The sequence below is a fragment of the Nelumbo nucifera genome, chromosome 8, assembly GCF_055504915.1.
Source record: "Nelumbo nucifera cultivar China Antique chromosome 8, China Antique-T2T, whole genome shotgun sequence".
In the NCBI taxonomy this organism is placed as follows: Eukaryota; Viridiplantae; Streptophyta; class Magnoliopsida; order Proteales; family Nelumbonaceae; genus Nelumbo; species Nelumbo nucifera.
In genome coordinates, this window is record NC_142656.1 from 6,251,918 (window position 1) to 6,269,761 (window position 17,844).

A 17,844-nucleotide genomic window follows, 5' to 3' on the forward strand; every position below is an offset into this window, starting at 1 on the left:
ACAGAAAATAGCGAAGGGAACAAATCCTTTAAAGGTGTGTCTCCTACCCAAATATCCTCCCAAAAAAGGACAGAGTTGCCAGAACAAACTTCATACCTGATAAAATTGAGGAATTGAGGAAGGGTGTTGTGAATAGCCTTCCAAGATGCTACTAGGTTAGCTTGCCTTGATACACCAGCATCCCATCCATTCTCTGACCTCCCATGAATGCTTCCCACCACCTCATGCCACAATCTCTCTCTTTCTAATGGCCATCGCCACAACCATTTCCCTAACAGAGCTTGATTTTTTCTAGTTACCCTCCCAAGTCCCAAACTCCCCTCTTCTTTACTTCTGCACACAATTTCTCAATTAACCAAGTGATCCTTTTTTTCTTGTTCCGGCTCCCATAAGAAATCTCTCATCAACTTCTCCATTTTCCTAGCTTCCCTAACTGGTATCCTAAAAATAGACAAAAAATAGGTAAAGTTAGCCAAGGTAGCTCTTATTAGGTTTATTCTCCCTCCTAAAGAGATATAATTCCTCTTCTATGAGGCTAATCTCTTCTCAAACTTTTCTATCACTGGGGTCCAAAATCTACTCTCCCTAGGATTTGCCCCTAAAGGAAGCCCTAAATATGACATAGGCCAAGCAGAGGTGGAACACTTAAGACACTCCGCAATAGCCTCGACCTCCCCTACCTCCAAATTTATACCCGCTATGCAGCTCTTTTCCAAATTTACACTCAAATTAGAAATACTTTCAAATCCTTTGTTTAGCTCCTTTAGGTTTGCTACCTTTTCGCTAAAACTTCCTTCACAAAAAATCATTAGGTCATCTGCAAACTCAAGGTGGGTGACGGGGACTTGGTGTCTCCCTATTCTCCAACCCCTAATGGCATCTTCACTGTCAGCCTTAGTAATGATCCTACTAATCACATCAGCTACTAAGGTAAAAAGGAAGGGTGAGAGTGGATCCCCTTACCTGACATCCCTGCAAGCTGGTAAAAAGTCCCTCACCATTAGACTTGTTCATGGGCCGGGCTTTTAGTCTTCATTAACGGAAAAATGTTAGGCCCGAGCCCGAGCCTGGCCTAACCAACGAGCCTAGAACTTGGGCTCGAGCCCGGCCCTGATAAAAAGCCCGAAGCCCGACCTAATAAAAGAAATTAAAATTTTTCTCTACATTATCTATTTTAATTCCGATGTTTTTTTCCCCTATTTAAATAAACACAATTTTACATTCTTAAATCAAAAAATTTATTCAAATGAACATCACATAACCCATTTTAATTTCATCATTTTTTTCTTACAATCAAGTAAATCAACAACCTTCTTTAAGGTTGTTTAATATATTCCCTGTTGTTTGGTTGTTTCTATACAACCAAGGCAAACCTGAAATAAAACACATAAGAGCAAATCATATAGGTTCATATTCCTACGAATAGCATCACATACTAAAACTAAATTCATATAACTTCAAGTTCATGTTCCTCCGAAGTCATAAAAAAATAATCTGAATAAGACAAACAAAATCCATAAAACATGTTCTCCATCCATTCTTGAATTCACCAACAAGATGGAATATTCCAACTCTCAAGTTCCAAGCCATTCTAAAAAATAAAATAAAAGACTTCATTGCCCATATGACCATATCAAATAAAACATGTTCTAGGCTTCTAGCCATCTCCATTCATTCTTGAATTCACCAACAAGATTGAACATTCCAACTACCAAGTTCCAAGCCATCCTACAAAAGAAAATAAGAGATAAATTCAGTACCCATGTTACATATGTAATTTGTTATCATGTCAAATGACAAATAAATAATGGAAATATATGTTATTATAATACCTAAAACATATCATCAAGTTCAACATTTTCATCATCATCATCACTACTATTTGATTCTCCATCCTCTTCTAACAAGCTTGATCTTGAAGAAGCCCCTAACAAGCTTGATCCTCCTGCATACAATTGGAAAATCTATTAGAAAAAATCAATGAATCATATGTTTTAATAAACAATAAATAAAAAAATTACCTAATACAAGGCCTTGTGCACGAAGCCAATCTTCAAGACAAACCAAAGCTTGAATTGTCTTGGACTTAAGTGAACTTCTCAAATGATTGATCACCTTCTTTCCAATGCTAAATGCAGATTCGGATGCAACTGTGGAAATAGGAATAGCCAAAATATCTCGAGCCATTGATGCCAATTCAAGATACCTAAGTGAACTCTTATTCCAATACTCCAAAACATCAACATCTGCTTTGATATCAAGGTTTTGTTCCTCCAAGTAAAGGTCTAATTGAGTTTTTTCACTTTGAATCTTTCTTTTTGAATTCAAAAATTGCTCATAATCCTCAAACCCATCACCATCATCATTTCTCTCACTCATGTCAAATTGACTAGAAGATCCAACAAAAGAGGTGGAGGAAAAATTTTCTTTGTATTCATTAAACAAATCATGGAGAGTTTTAGTTATAGCATTAACATGCTCCTCAACTTCATCCCCATAAAGTTTATCAAAACAATACTCCACTAACCTAATCTTGCAACGAGGACCCAACACAGCAGCACAAGACAAAATCATACTATATTCAACCCAATATTTATCAAATTTCTCCATTTTTCTAACCATGTCAGTCATAAAATTCTGAGGTTCCTTACTCACTAACATCAAATGTCTATGAATCATCCACACTCCCTTGAAGTAAATGTTTGAAGTAGGGTACTTAGTGGCAGAAAACATGCAAGTAACATCATAAAAAACCTTTAAGAACTTGTGAAGTTTATCCACTTTTCCCCATTATTCTTCCGAAAGCATAAACATTGTAAAAATGTTATCCCTTTGCCCTCAATGTTGTAAGACTTGCTTATAATAAATGGCATGTTCAAGCATCAAATAAGTTGAATTCCATCTCACACACATATTTAACCTCAATCTTCTAGTTGTGTTTAAGTGAAAACTTTTTTCAGCAAGTTCATAAAATCTATGCTTCCGCACAGCTGATTTCTTTATATTTTTCACACCATCCCAAATCTTAGAAACAACATCATCAACAATATTCAAACCAGCTTGCACAATAAGATTCAAAATATGGCTACAACAACGAATTTTGAAAAAATCACCACCACACACCAAAGATTTATGTATTGAAGATCTCAATTTCAAAGAGTTAGCCATCACATCATTGTAACTAGCATTATCTAATGTGATGCTAAAAATTTTCTGGTCGATATTCCATTCGCTTAAGCACATGACCACCTCATCTGCTAAAGATAGTCCATCAAAAGGAGGTGCCAAAGCTTTAAAGCGAATAATTCTTTTCTGTAATTTCCAATTGTTGTCAATCCAATGAGCAGTTATACACATGAATTCATCATCAGTGTGCTCAGATCTCCAATTATCGGAAGTTAAACAAATCCGACCAAGTATATTAGACAAATCACTTTTCACACCCTCTCTCTCTTTCACATAACTAGACATGATATCTTTTTTAGCAGTATGCCTACTCACATTTTTAAATTCAGGATTTATAGATTGAATAAAGAATCTAAATCCAGGTTCTTCAACAATAGTAAAAGGGTGTTTTCCACATACAAGAAAAATTGATAATGCCCTACGAGACTCTTTTTGATCAAACTTGTAGTTTTTCAAAGAAGTACTCCCATCAGTGTTTGATTGAGTAGTTACTTTGTACTGTCTAATGTCTTGAATTCTACGTTTAGGGCAACGCTCTAAATGACGCTTCAAGTGAGTAGTTCCCTTACTTGACTTACCTTGTAATATTTTCATGCAGTGCTTACATCGTGCCTTCTCCGAATTAATCTTTTCCATTTCTTCCCACACCTTAGATGTCAATATTTTCTTAGTGGAAGTCTGGTCAAACTCTTGATAGTCGTCATCAACTATATCTACTCCAACAGCCGCATTTTCACTTGCCATTGACATGATAGTAATTATTAAATATGAAATAACTTGCATAATGAATTCTAATTTTATCAATAAGACAAGCATATATTAAATAAAAAACTAAAAGAAAAATAATCATTTGTTTACATTAAAAAAGAATATAATTTCTGAATCTGCAAAAAAAAACAATTGCAGATTATCCAATATAAATTCTGAATTAATTCTAAATTCAATAATCAATATAAATCAGAATTTATTTACATTAAAAAAGAATATAAATTCAGTATAAATTCTAAATTCAATAATCAATATAAATCAAAATTTATTTACATTAAAAAAGGAATATAAATTATGAATTCAGTAATCAATATAAATCATAATTTATTTACATTAAAAAAGAATATAAATTCAATATAAAAGAGCTGAGTTCAACCTTAATGCTTGGGGGAAAAATGATCTCGGTTACAACATGTACCAAGGACCCAACCCCCAACAACCTTGAGTAGCCCCTCAACTTCATCAACATTTTCAGGTTCCAAAGCCTCTGTACTTGTCCTTTCCTTAGCTAAGCCAGCCTTCCTAGTTTCACTTATTCTATCTTCTTCATCTCCCAAGTCCCAACCTTCTGAACATAACTTTAGTAGTTCTTTGCCACCTAAAAAGAGAAAACCCAGTGACTTTACAACATTCATTTATGTAATGATTCCCTTAATTGGTAATAGTTTTTCAACCTTGAATGCTTGATGTACTTGTGGTTCTTTCACTTCCTCTAGCAACCCCAATTTTAGATTCATCAGTGACACCACCTCCAATAATCTAAGAATCTCCCCTCTTTTTCTAAAGAAGAAGCCTTGTATTGATGCTTAGATCATTATCAGCATCAGAAAAGCACATCAACCAACAGAGGGCCTTCTTACCTAAACAACTCCCCTTCCTTTGCTACAACCATCTGCCCATCAAAACCTGAAACAAATCCACCTTCTGAGAATGTGACATTTCACTGCTGCATAAGCCACACTCTTCCATGGAGCCTCTAGGACTTGTAGCACCAAAAGTAAGTTAGCTCTCTGAAGTGATAACTCCCTGTGGCCCAGATTCAGGTTACAGTCAGATACAGCACACATGGACCCCAACCCCCAACAACCTCAATGCAACCTCCCTCAAAAAATAGCAAAAAAAAAAAAAATGAATGAATGAAAAGAAAAGAAAAGATGAACCCTTTGACTGCAGTAAGTAAATTTGATACATGAAACACTAGATTGATGCTAATACCCACCAATTCTTCAAGCAGCACCAACAGACCAACTTTAGCTACATGAAACACTAGACGCAATGATGTCTTCAGACACTTCCACCTCGTGCATGATCTCCGAGCGTATCTTGCCGCCATTGCCTTGTTTTCAGCAGTAAGTAAATTTGGAAAACAGAACCGTAGGCTTACTTTCAAAACCCCACTGGAAATCTACAGAAAACTTTATTCACTGACAAGGAAAGAGGCACCCTTGGCAGAGTGAGAATGGGTTCCGCATGCAAACCCTCTTTCCGGTGTCCACTGAATTGTCCTGTCACCTGTGTATCTGAAAACCCTCCTATCATGATTTCCATCAGATTAATTGAGTAACTTGCCATGTTAGCAGCACCATACCATGAGTTGCTGTCTTCTCCTACCACTCAAGATCTGGACCCAAAAGATGATGGGAAAGATGAAATTATGAATGGATCCAAAACTGGAGAAACCCAAGTTCCCAACTCTCAGAGTTCTAATAGAAGTTGTGACAACATATAGCACAGTTGGATATTAATTGCGTTGCTGAAGTTCTTCTCGTTCGTCCTAACTCCTAAATAAATAAAGTGAAGGTTTACAAGAAAATAAAGTTGGTGGGAGGAGGCGTTGATTCATCAAGACCGAATGGCTATTGATGATCTGCTGAAAGAACTGGAGCGGCAACCGGCAATTCAACATTGGAAGACCTTCTAATTCTAATATAAAGGATGGCTAGTTGTTTGCACAGTGAGAATGATATATGACGATCGTGGGTGATGTTGCTTGACACTTTGACACTTGACAGTGAGTTTCTCTATCTTATATCAAGTTGTTTTGTCTACGTATTAGTGTTATAGTGTATTACTTATTGAAATGATCAACCTTCACCATTTATACTTGGACGGTTGGCAACAAGTTATTTAATCCGGTATATATTTATACACCACACGAGGAAGTGTCAAGTGTGGAAGATGACAATTGGAATGGTCAGTGATGGTACTCAATGTCAAAGTTGTTTGGAAGAAGCACCTGCATTAATGCTTGTATCGAAGACTTGAGCAAATAGTTAAGATTCTATTGTTGTCGCAGATTCTGTTGTAATTTGTAAACCGTAATAGAACAATAGCATTGTAAACAGTAAGACAAACAATAGCATAAAATGGTAAAGAGTAAACACTAAACATTGTAAACAGTAAACACTAAATATTGTAATAGAATAAAATGGTAAAGAGGACTCACCACCGCCGTTGGTGATTGTATTCGCTGGAGAGTTCGCGGTGAGTCGGTGACTGTGGTCTGTGAGCTGTGAGCCTGACCTGTGATTTTGACAATGATTAGTTCGCGTCTGAGAGAGAGAGAGAGAGAGAGAGAGAGCTCACCGCCGCCGCCGGAGTTGTTGTGCCGGTGATCGTTCGCCGCCTCGCCGATTGTGGCTGCCTGAGAGTGTGAGGATGAGAATTGTGGAGTGTGGACTGTGGAGGATGTGGAGATTGGAGAAGAAGGGTTCGGCTGGAAAAGAGAAGAGAAAGAGGCAAAGAGGAGAAAAAAAAAGGGTACTCAACTAGGGACTAGGGTTTTTACTTAGGTTCAGTTATAAGTCGGGCCAGGCTATTTTGGAAAATCCCGAGCCCGGCTCGAATTTATTGCGGGCCGGGCTTTTTGGCCCGAGGTCAAGCCCGCGGGCCCATATACCTGTTTAAGCCCGTCCGGGGGCCGGGCCGGGCCGGCTCGTCGGGCCACCCGGCCCATGAACAGGTCTACTCACCATACCATTTACCAGAATAGAGTAGTGACAAGTACACCCAAAAATCCAACTACACTTGTCCCCAAATCCACAGTTTTGCATAACCTCTAATAGAAACTTCAAGTCCACCAAATCATCGCCCTTGAATGAAAGCCCCCTGGGTTTCACTAATGATAGAAGGGAGGACTGTTTTGATCCTCAACGAGAGCACTTTAGCCAGAATTTTATAGATGCTTGTCACCAAACTAATAGGCCTATAATCTTTTGGGTGGTTGGCATCATTCTTCTTAGGTATCAAGGCCAAAAAGGTGGCATTAATTCCAGGGCTTATAGTGTGATTGTCTGCAAATTCCTTGAAGACTTCAACTAAATCCTCTTTCAACACCTCCCAACAGTCTTGATAAAAACCCATTGTAAAGCCATCTGGACCTGGAGCTTTGGATCTATCCATTAGAAAGACAACTTTCTTAATCTCTTCTTCCTCGAAATCCCTTTCTAGCCATCTTGCCACTCCGTCATCACTTTCCTTGTTTTCACCCTCAGGCATTATGGCAACATTAGCATTCTTAGGCTACCCAGACTAATCATTCTTCTTTAAGTTGTTGTTTCGAAACCTATCCGAGAGAAGATCTGGATGAAGTTTCCAACAAGTGTCCTTAGTATGCTTTGGCTTCTTGTAGTATTCACATATTACTTCCTTCTTCTCAATCGGCCCCTTCGCCTTTATTCCAGCATGTGCAAAGTGTTCTGTAGGTGGTCCTTGTAACTGTACTTGCCGCCTACTCTCTTCACTACTTACCATGGCATATGCTTGGACAAGAGTGACCTCATCTTTGGCCAGGAAGTTCTACCTAGTAATGTCGAACTCAGGGTTGAGTTCTATGAGAAACTCAAACACCTGTTTCGTTCCACTAGTTTTCTAAATGTCTTTGCATCTTTAGTACTCTCCCATACAACTGTTTCCGTAACATCAATTTCCTGCCATAGTGACTTCAACATGGAGTAATAAACTGCTACACTCTTCTCCCCATATCTCAGATTGTTTACATCACTTTTCAACTTATAGGCTCTTGCAACATTTAACTTCTATGAATATGTTTCCATGACACTGTCCCAAATCTCCTTGGCTGAGATCATCCAGAGGTAATGCTGACTTATATAGGGCTACATAGAATTTACCAACCACTCAATCACTATGTAGTTCTCCTGCATCCATTTCTCATATGCACGGTTTGTCTTTGTAGGTTTCACCTTACTACCTGTGAGATACCCTAGTTTACCTCTACTGCAAACATAAATCCGTATGGATTGTGCCCCTAGGCTAGATAATTGGTTCCATCTAGTTTGATTGTGGTCACACCAGTCAAAAAGGAATCTACCGGACCAACCCCGAATACCGACATCTGCATCATTTCACTTCCAGATTGCTCCATTGATCAAATGAAAATTAAAAAAAAACTAGCTTTTCAATCTTTATAGACCTAACTAAGGTCAGTACAGTACCTTGAGATTCAAAAACTAGGGTTTCACTGCACTTGACTGTCGGGGAGGAAGAGAGAAGTAGCTGCTCCTACCGGAGCTTCCCAACCTTCTTCAAATCTCAATCGCACACTTCTGGGGATCAAACTGCACCTCCCAAGCGCTAAGCGCGCCCAATCCTGATTATTGAATTTATATATTTTTTTAATGTAAATAAATTCTGATTTATATTGATTATTGAATAGGGAAAATTTCTATTTTTTTTTTTAGGTCGGGCTTCGAGCTCGGGCCCAAGTTGTAGGCTCGTTGGTCGGGCCGGGCTCGGGCTCGGGCCTAACATATTTCTGTTAATGAAGAGTAAAAGCCCGGCCCGACCCGACCCATGAACAGGTCTAGCGGGCCAGCAAAGCAAGAACTTAAAAGAAATTAAAAAGAGATTAACAAGCCCATTAAGAGAAGGCCCATTAACTCATAAAACAGATAGAACACTACTTAAACATAAAACAAATATTAGGGCCCATTTGGCCCAGTCTCTCTACAACTATGAAGCCAATTTATAACCAATTGTGAATCCCCTTTCACTATTAATTTCCTAATGTTCAAAGACCTTTCCCTTTGAACTCCTTCCATCATTGCCAAGACTTCTGCTCTAAGAGAGCCTCCCTCCTCATCAAGTCTGAATATAAGGCAATTATTCTCCCCTCTTCATTCCTAAATACTAGGGGTGCAAATGGATCAGATCATGATCTGATCCGATCCGATTCGATTTGGTTTAATTCGGATCACCCCTGTTCGGATCTTCGGATCGGATAATATGATCCGATCAGAAATCCGGTCGTATTCAGATCACCCCCATCCGATCCGATGTATATTATATATTTATAAGTATATATATATATAATACATATATATGTTATTTATTTATTTATAAATATATTTTTATATTATTTTTTTTATAAATTTGTTATATTATTTATGTTTTTGTCAAAACATGTATATATATGATGAAAATAAAACAAAAAATACTTGTATTTTTTGTTTTTACTTTATTTAAATTAGTATATTTTATTTTTGTTTTAGTAATTTTTAAAGAAAACAAGTCGGATCGGATCAGATATGAAGATCCAAATTACCGATAGGATTCGAATTCAAATCGAGTCCTATCAGATCCAATCAGATCTTCGGATTGGATCCGGACATGAAGAATATCGGATCGTATTCGAATATACCCTGATTCGATCCATTTGCATCCCTACTAAATACACCTCCAATTCCTGATGGTCTTGGGTTTCCCATGATACTACCATCAAAGTTTAGTTTTATTTTATATGGGACAGAATTTGCCACTTCCTTCCATTTTCTAAAAATGTCGTCCGTAGTAACATTAGTAAAGGTTTCTAGAGATTTGAGTCATTGAGCCACCCTAATCATTATTGTTTCAATCAAGCCTTCCTTTCTTCTTTCTTCCTCCAAGAATATTCTTAAATTCCTTTCTTCCCATATTCTCCATAATATTGCCGCTCTAGTGCATCCCCACATTAGTCTTCCCTTCTTCTTTAGCCACAGAAAGAATTTAGGAGTGAACAAGCTTTGCACATCAATCGGAGGATTCCACCTACACCCAAACAAAGAGAAAAACTATTCCCAAATATATGCAGTAAAAGTACAAAAGATAAGTAGATGGTAACAGTTCTCACTATTAGCTTTGCATAAAACACACCAGTGTGGGGATATACTCCAATTTTTGTGCTTTCTTTGAAGCAGTTCACAAGTGTTGATCTTTTCATGGATAGCTTCCCAATAGAAAGCTCCAATTCCAGAAGCTTGCACCAAAGCTCATTAGCTGGGAAAGAAGGCAAAGAACTAAAGGAGGGTTGAGAGAGGGCTCTATAGAAAAAAGCACAAGAGAAAGAACCAGAAGGGGTACATGTCCAAACTCGGTCATCCGCTAGAGAGTTTGAGGGAAGGTTTCCAGAAGCTAACTTCTTTAGGATTAGCATTTAGCACCAAGGGGTAGACCTAGATAGGTTAGAGGCCATGGACTATTGCTACACCCTAAAATGTTTGCACACTCTACCATCACATCTCCCCTTTAGCCATGTTGATCCCAGCAATGCAACTCTTCTCAAAATTTATTTTTAAATTTGACATTTCTAGCAAAGAGTTGTACCGACAGCTTTAAGTGATTCACCCATTCCATTTCACCTTCCTCACAAAATAAAAGTGTCATCTACACTGTAGATAGGCGATCGCCACACTTTCCTTCTCAAAACTTATTTTTAAGTTACACTCTCTTCTCCCTCTCCCTTCTTCCCTCCCTCCCTCCCCCCCCCCCTCTCTCTCTCTCCCCTCTTTTCCTTGTGGGTTCCCTCCAATTTCCATTGACATTCCCCTTCTCCACCAGCTCTCACTCTCCTCCTCCGATTGCCACCCTCCAGAATTCTACTGCTGGAGAACTATGATGGCCCGATCCCTCGTTGGAGGGTATCTAGTGCAGGTGCAGCCCCCTCCAGGGGTCCGGCTGGTTCCCATCTCCACCGCCAGTGAGTTCCTTGGACTTTTGGGGTTTGACAACGAATGCCATATCCATACTCTTACACCTAGAAATCTCGGGTTGGCCCTAGGGCCCTTGAATGTTAAAATTTTCTAATGAACCTATGTAACCTAGATACAAAGACATGGCTGGACAAGGTGTCAAATACAAAATTTACATCAAATTTGAAGTATCCAACATGATATGGCACCCTTGTATGGGGGTATCCAGGTATCATAGAACAACACCGAAATCAATCCAAACAGACAACTTTTAACACCTCAAATTTTGGCAGCGAGAATAGTGACTAACTTGACATGTTTTCTCTTTGATATAGTGATTTGAAGCTTAAGTATTCGCCATTAACTTGGAATGTTCAATATTTTGCATCCTACATCACCATCTAGGAGGGGAACATTATGTGGAGAGTAGTACTCATGCTACTACTTTATGGAACATTTGGGAGGAAAGAAATTCTAGGAAATTTCCCTACAAGATGTAGTTCTATGAAAATATTGTTGATTTGATGTCTGGTAGAGTTGCCCATTGGATTTTGATAAGAGACAAGTTCAGAGGCATTTCAATGAATTCAAATTTCAAAGCTTGGCAGGTGGTTGCATGCTTTTATTTTTCATAGATGTCTTGTTGGGCAGCTGTCATTCCCCTCAAGAAGATATTAAGTTTAACTTCAATGGGTGCTCTATGGGGAACCCAAGGCTTCTGGAATTGAAGATGTGCTTAGGGATGATGTGGCTGAGATTGTTATGGTTTTCTCTGGTCCTTTTGATGAGCAAACTTCCTTGAGGTCTTAGAGGGGTGTCTTATAGAGTTGGAACACACCCAGGTAGGGGAGGATTCTATTGTTATTGGTTGGACTCTTGATGGTTCCTATGGTCTTTGTACCTATTATTGGTATGTTAGGAAGTTTAGAGCCTTGTCTTCTAGATTGAACATCCTGTTCTGATGGATTTTGGGATCAAGTTGATGACGGACAACCTTGAGGTCTTAGAGGGGTGTCTTATAGAGTTGGAACACACCCAGGTAGGGGAGGATTCTATTGTTATTGGTTGGACTCTTGATGGTTCCTATGGTCTTTGTACCTATTATTGGTATGTTAGGAAGTTTAGAGCCTTGTCTTCTAGATTGAACATCCTGTTCTGATGGATTTTGGGATCAAGTTGATGACGGACAACCTTGAGGTCTTAGAGGGGTGTCTTATAGAGTTGGAACACACCCAGGTAGGGGAGGATTCTATTGTTATTGGTTGGACTCTTGATGGTTCCTATGGTCTTTGTACCTATTATTGGCATGTTAGGAAGTTTAGATCCTTGTCTTCTAGATTGAACATCCTGTTCTGATGGATTTTGGGATCAAGTTGATGACGGACAACCTTGTTAGGGATGGGACTGGTAGGAGTGAATTTTCATTTTTTCCTTTGAAACTTTGGGCTGTATTAGTGTTTTAGAGCTCTGTTGACACATCTTGGTGGTTTTTAAGCTGGATCTTTGTTGTTTGTGTCCCCCCTTCCTCATTGTTATGTCCTTTTATACCTTACATTCTTTTTTTCCTAATAAAATTTGTTTCTTATCTATAAAAAGAGCTCTGATTGAAACTTTGAGATGGGATGGTTTTATTTCAAGTGCCATCAACACAAAACATTTGATTTGAGCTAATTGAGATTTTTTCCCCAAAATTTTGAAAAAACCTTTACTCCTTCATGGGGTTTGATGGTGGATAACAAAGCTAAGCCACCCATGTTTTAAAGAATTTAAACTTCATGTGACAACATAGGTTATGTAGTGGTGTCAATCAGCAGGTTGTCCTTCCCTCCTTCTATGAAGGAACCAAAGTTGGACATAAGACAGGTATTGATGTCCTACATTGTGATCCTTAAGATCTTTGTTAATGAAAGTTAGGGTTCCTAAGGTGCATTCAAGTAGGGCAATTGTGTCTCTCCATTTTCTTTCTGCCTGCCTCTTTCATCTGTTTTCTTCTTTATGTCCTTGAAACCTCAATTCAACTATTTTTACCTAGGTGTGTAAAATTCATATGCATGCATACACACATGTAGCAACTCCATGTTGATGTTAAATGATGATACATAGTTTTTCTTTGTGATAATTGGTTGTTAACTCTTAATTATCTTCCTATTTTTTTCTTCCCAATTATCTTTCCATTTATTTGTCAATGGAAATTTACAAATGCTATATTCACAAGTATATAAGCTAGAGTTTTTTTGTAGATTTAATTTCATTCATTTATTTTCTTTACTAATTGATAATGGTAAATCTATTATGTATGAAAGTGTAACTGATAAAGATGCAGATCTATAATGTGCCAGGCACCACTTCTAGTCAGCTAACTTTATCTAGCCACCATTTAATTTCATCCATCAGCAATGCCGTTGGATGAACATTCTGTCCACTTGTAGTTTGTTTCCAGCTCCAATCCCAGCTTATTGATCTCCCTTAAAGTATGTCTATACTTCTATGACCATGTATAGTTCCATCTTATCCAGCCTATAGGCACATGCAAATCCCCTTCAATCAATACATCTCTGTAGTTAAGGGATTTTGCCATCTTTAATCCTTAAAAAATTTCTCACCATTCTGCCTGAGTAGAATCACTAAATCCAGAATAGAGAGTTAAAATATTTCCTTCTCAATTCCTAAACACCCTACTCCATAAGGACCTGGATTTCTACTGCAACCATCAAAATTCATGTTGATTCTTTATGATAAAGAATTCCTTTAGCCAAAGAAGAGGACATCATAAACTGCCAATTTCTGGTAATATCATTAGTGGTAAAAGATGCAAAAGCATCCATAAAAGGAGTAGAAACACCTAATGACCTCAAGCAGGTCTCCTATACAAAATATGAAAAAAGCATGTTCAGGTTGATTAAGAATACCCCGCAGAGCTGCTTATTTGTTGAAAGACACTATTTTGCAGGACCATTAAGTAGAGAGTTGACTGATCTAGGAACCTAACAAGAATGAGTAGTTCATTTTGGATATCAACAATACCTTGCCTCTCTGTCAAGATTTAAAAGAAAAGACAAAAGAAAGAAAGAAAACCTTGCTTTGCTGATATGGTAGAACAGTCTGCAGTGCCTATTGACTGTCCCTATCCTTAATCCATCCTATGATAACCAGCAGTGTCCGTATCCTCTTATAGGCCATAAACACTGCTACTCTTAGATTCTGTATCAGTAATAAGAGTTCGACACTTCAGCTGTTTCTGAATCCTCTCTGCTGGAGGGTCCTGCATATGGTAGCATTACCCTATCGGCAATGTTTCTAAATACCAGTTCCCAATGTCCCTGGGTTGCCTTGGAAACAACCATCTTAGTTTAACATGAGAATTTCCAGTGTGGGTGCCTGCTCTTCCGCATAATTGCAAATATATATTCCATTGAGTTATGCATTTAATATTACTAATAAGTAATAACAGCAATGCAGGGAAACAAAACAGTGTTTTGTGTGTGTGTGTGTGTGTGTTTTCTGATTTGATATCTGGTTTATTGTTTATGTACTGTTTGTGGGCCAATTTTAAAATATTGGTTATCTGATATTCATGATGTGAGTTCTTGTGCAATGGTCAGCTAGATGATTTTATATTGTGATAAAGTATGATGTGATGCTGAATCTGGAAGTAGTATTTTTGCATAGGCGATGATCTTCTCTTCTATTCTTCCAGACATTTTTTCATTTCATTTTGCCTTGCCTTCTTTCTCTTATTTCAGGTTGAACATGTTGTGAGGGAGGAGAAGACTATGGCAGCATATGACCTTGTTGAGATTTATTGTGAGCTTATTGCTGCACAACTGGCAATAATTGAGTCACAGAAGTATGTACTATGTATATACATATGACCCTTCTTGGGTTATCCACTCTGGTCCACTATGGACATCTTGAATTTTCTGTCTACTTAAATATTTTAGAGAAGTTTTCATTTCCATACTAGAAGCCCATTTTGTAATTTTTCTGAGAGAACATGCAGGGAGAACCTGTCAACAATGATAATTCACAAAGTTTATGACTACATTTTAACCTAGAGATAGAGAAACCATGGGATTCCATAGAACATGAGCTAATTATATTATTCTTCCTTCCTTTTGATATAATGAAACATATTCTTCAGCTTTTTTTCTCCCATTTTATGCATTTATTGCATCTTATGTTCTTTGTAGCTTTAATCATTGGCATATTTTTATAAGGATTTCTGTTATTTGCTTGGTTGTTATCAGCTTTTATGGCGTTCGAATTACTACATCAATCTTCAAGATGATTTCTGTAGTTTTTCCTTCCTTTGTATGTGAAAGGGTTTTTACATGCCCATTACTTCATTTGGGCAGTTATTTGCTTGCCATTCATTATGCATAACCTTGTAATGTAGCAATAAATAGGCCAAGAGGTTCTAAAGTTAGTTTTAAGCAAAAGTCAGTTGGGCATCTTTCTGTTTTTATTTGAACTAGAGAATGACCGGCGTACCAAGTAAAAGACCAATCAAAGCATCCCGTTGAATTTGCTTTTTATTTATGTATTCTAATAAATTTTGTTTGTCACCCAATTTCTATGCTGTAAATTTAGGTTCTTATTTTATTTGGTTTTTTATGTATAGATTTGTTATTTAATTTAAGAGATTAAATCAAGTTTCATTTCTAAATAATACCCTCTTTATGGATCCTACATCATTTGAAATGAGTTTTTTGCTTTTTTTTTCTTTTCTTTTTAGTGGAATTAACTACTGTTAGCTTTTTTGAGAGTGGAGGTAACTACTCTTTGAGTGGATAGATGCATGTCTAAGGAAGGAAGCTTTTGTTTGAGAGTGGGAATAACCACTTTTAAGATGCTCTTTCTTGAGAAAATAAGATGCCACTTGTTTGAAGGAGAAGCTCTCTAATCTGAGGGCTTTGTTATATATATATATATAAGAGATTTGGTTGGGGATTATGTTTTTTAATACAAATTTAGAGTTTACATATAAAAAAAAAGGGTTGGGGATTATGGATGGTGCAGTGTTTTGAAATTTGAAGTTTTTAGGATGAGCTTGTATATTCGATTGAGATTCTAGTTTGAAATCTCAGAAATTTTAGTAAAATGGAGAAAGTGGAGAAAATTTAGAATTTCTTAAATTACTCAAATACCTCTAAACTTTATCTTATAAAAATTCCAAACATTTTCTTTTTTGATAGCAGATATAAAATTTATTAAAACAAAAAATTCAAGAAAGGTGATAAGAAATCACCCGAGAGTGGCCCGAGAGAAAAAAGAAACAACTATTCAACCGACCAAACCCCAACTCCACTCCCTTGAAAGCAAAAATCAGAGCACCCATCTCACAAAGCAAAAAACACCAACCCAATAAAGGACTGATGACTCCAATCCAAATCAAGGCAAGCAACAGCTCAACCATTCAGACTTGAGTTTAGCTGGATTTTAGATGGCTGTGACAGTTGTTTAAAGTGTTGAAGAAGATACTAGAGAGAGAAGAAAGGGTGAAACCCTAGTCATTTCAAGAGGACTTGGAACCATTCTAGGGTTTCAATGGGATCACTCCATAAAACACAACATGCACAGAAAATTATTACTTAAACTTTCATTCCTTATTCATCTCTTCCCATGGTAAGACGAAAGAACAATTTATAGATGCCTATATAAATAACTTTGTTTTGTAGGCACCGTTTCTAAGTGCAATTCTGTGTCTAACTTTATCATGTATCTTCTTTCGGCTGCATTTGGAATCGGTGTAAATCAGGAACCGATGTAAAAGTTTACGCCGGTTCGATTTTGCCAGCGTTTGGAAGGAGTGTGTAATCATGATCGACGTAAAACTCCACTCTGGTTCAGTTTTGCATGCGTTTGGATGGAGTGTAGTTTTACGTCGTGAGCCGGTGTAAAACCTCATCAAATGTAAAGTTTTGCATTGATTATCAATGTAAATACTACATCGATAAAATCGATGTAAAACTTTACACCAATCACATCACACTTTTCAAGAATGCAAGGTCACTGAATCGCGGTTCAGTGTAAAACGTCATCGGTATACTTTTACACTGATGACATTTTACACCGATTCCAAATGCAGCCTTAAGTGTCAAGCAAACCCTTTAGCCTTTATGCTGGTCCTAGCATCTAGTGGCAAAGATACCTAGTCAGTAGGCCTTTAGGTTGCATCCCAGTGGCTATCTCAAAAGGTCTTCAGTCTTCCTTGTGGATCTGTTGACTGAATTGTTATAAGAAAACGTAGTCATATGCATATAACTAAGTTTTTTTTTTCCCCAAAAAATTTTCTGTCATATGCAAGATAAGATGTAACAGGTCACCAAGGCTATCCTATTAACCACCTTAATTTAACTAATGGTTTGATGATGGAAAGAGGAAGATGTTGGAATGGTATTGGAGTGCTATTTCTACATATTATGCTTATGGAGAATGGTTACCATAATCTCTAAATTGATAGGTGCCTATTGGGTGTTTTTGGGTTCTCTTTCTCTACTTTCTATATCTCTCTCTAGTTTTTGCAAGCAATCATCATAGACAATAATAACCCGTAAATTCTTTATCAGAGGTGTTTATTCAACACTCCTAAGGGAATAAAACTGATCCAGGTATTTTTTTCCTTTTGTCTACATAAAAAATTGAAAATTTCTTCTTTAGCAAAACTGTCCTTTTGTGCCAAACCATCTTCGATTTCTCTCCCAAGTGGATTTCATCGTAAGTTTCTATTACCTTTTATCCATCTCATGTTTAATATGAAGGAACTCTGTGGACCAGACTTTTGACTAGGTATCTGCTTTGATCATTTGTACAGTTTGCCACTTATTCCTTTCAAGTGACCAATTGGGAGTTGTCACCTCCATTGGAATCATTCATTTGATTCTTTAAACCTCCTCAAAGCTTTTGGAATATGAAAAGTTTTATG

General features: G+C 37.4%; 1 protein-coding gene across 5 annotated transcripts in view; it reads left to right on the top strand.

Annotated features, from left to right (window-relative positions):
* Positions 1–17,844, top strand: part of LOC104600776 (uncharacterized) — a 34,578-nt gene that overhangs the window by 12,311 nt on the left and 4,423 nt on the right. For 3 of the 5 annotated variants that reach the window (XM_088893440.1, XM_088893441.1, XM_010263915.3), the window contains one exon: positions 14,663–14,766. In XM_088893440.1, coding sequence (XP_088749566.1) covers positions 14,663–14,766 — 104 coding nt within the window. Of the gene's footprint in view, positions 1–5,749; positions 5,966–14,662; positions 14,767–17,844 lie in introns of all 5 variants that reach the window. The other 2 variants (XM_088893442.1, XM_088893443.1) reach the window with 2 other exon arrangements.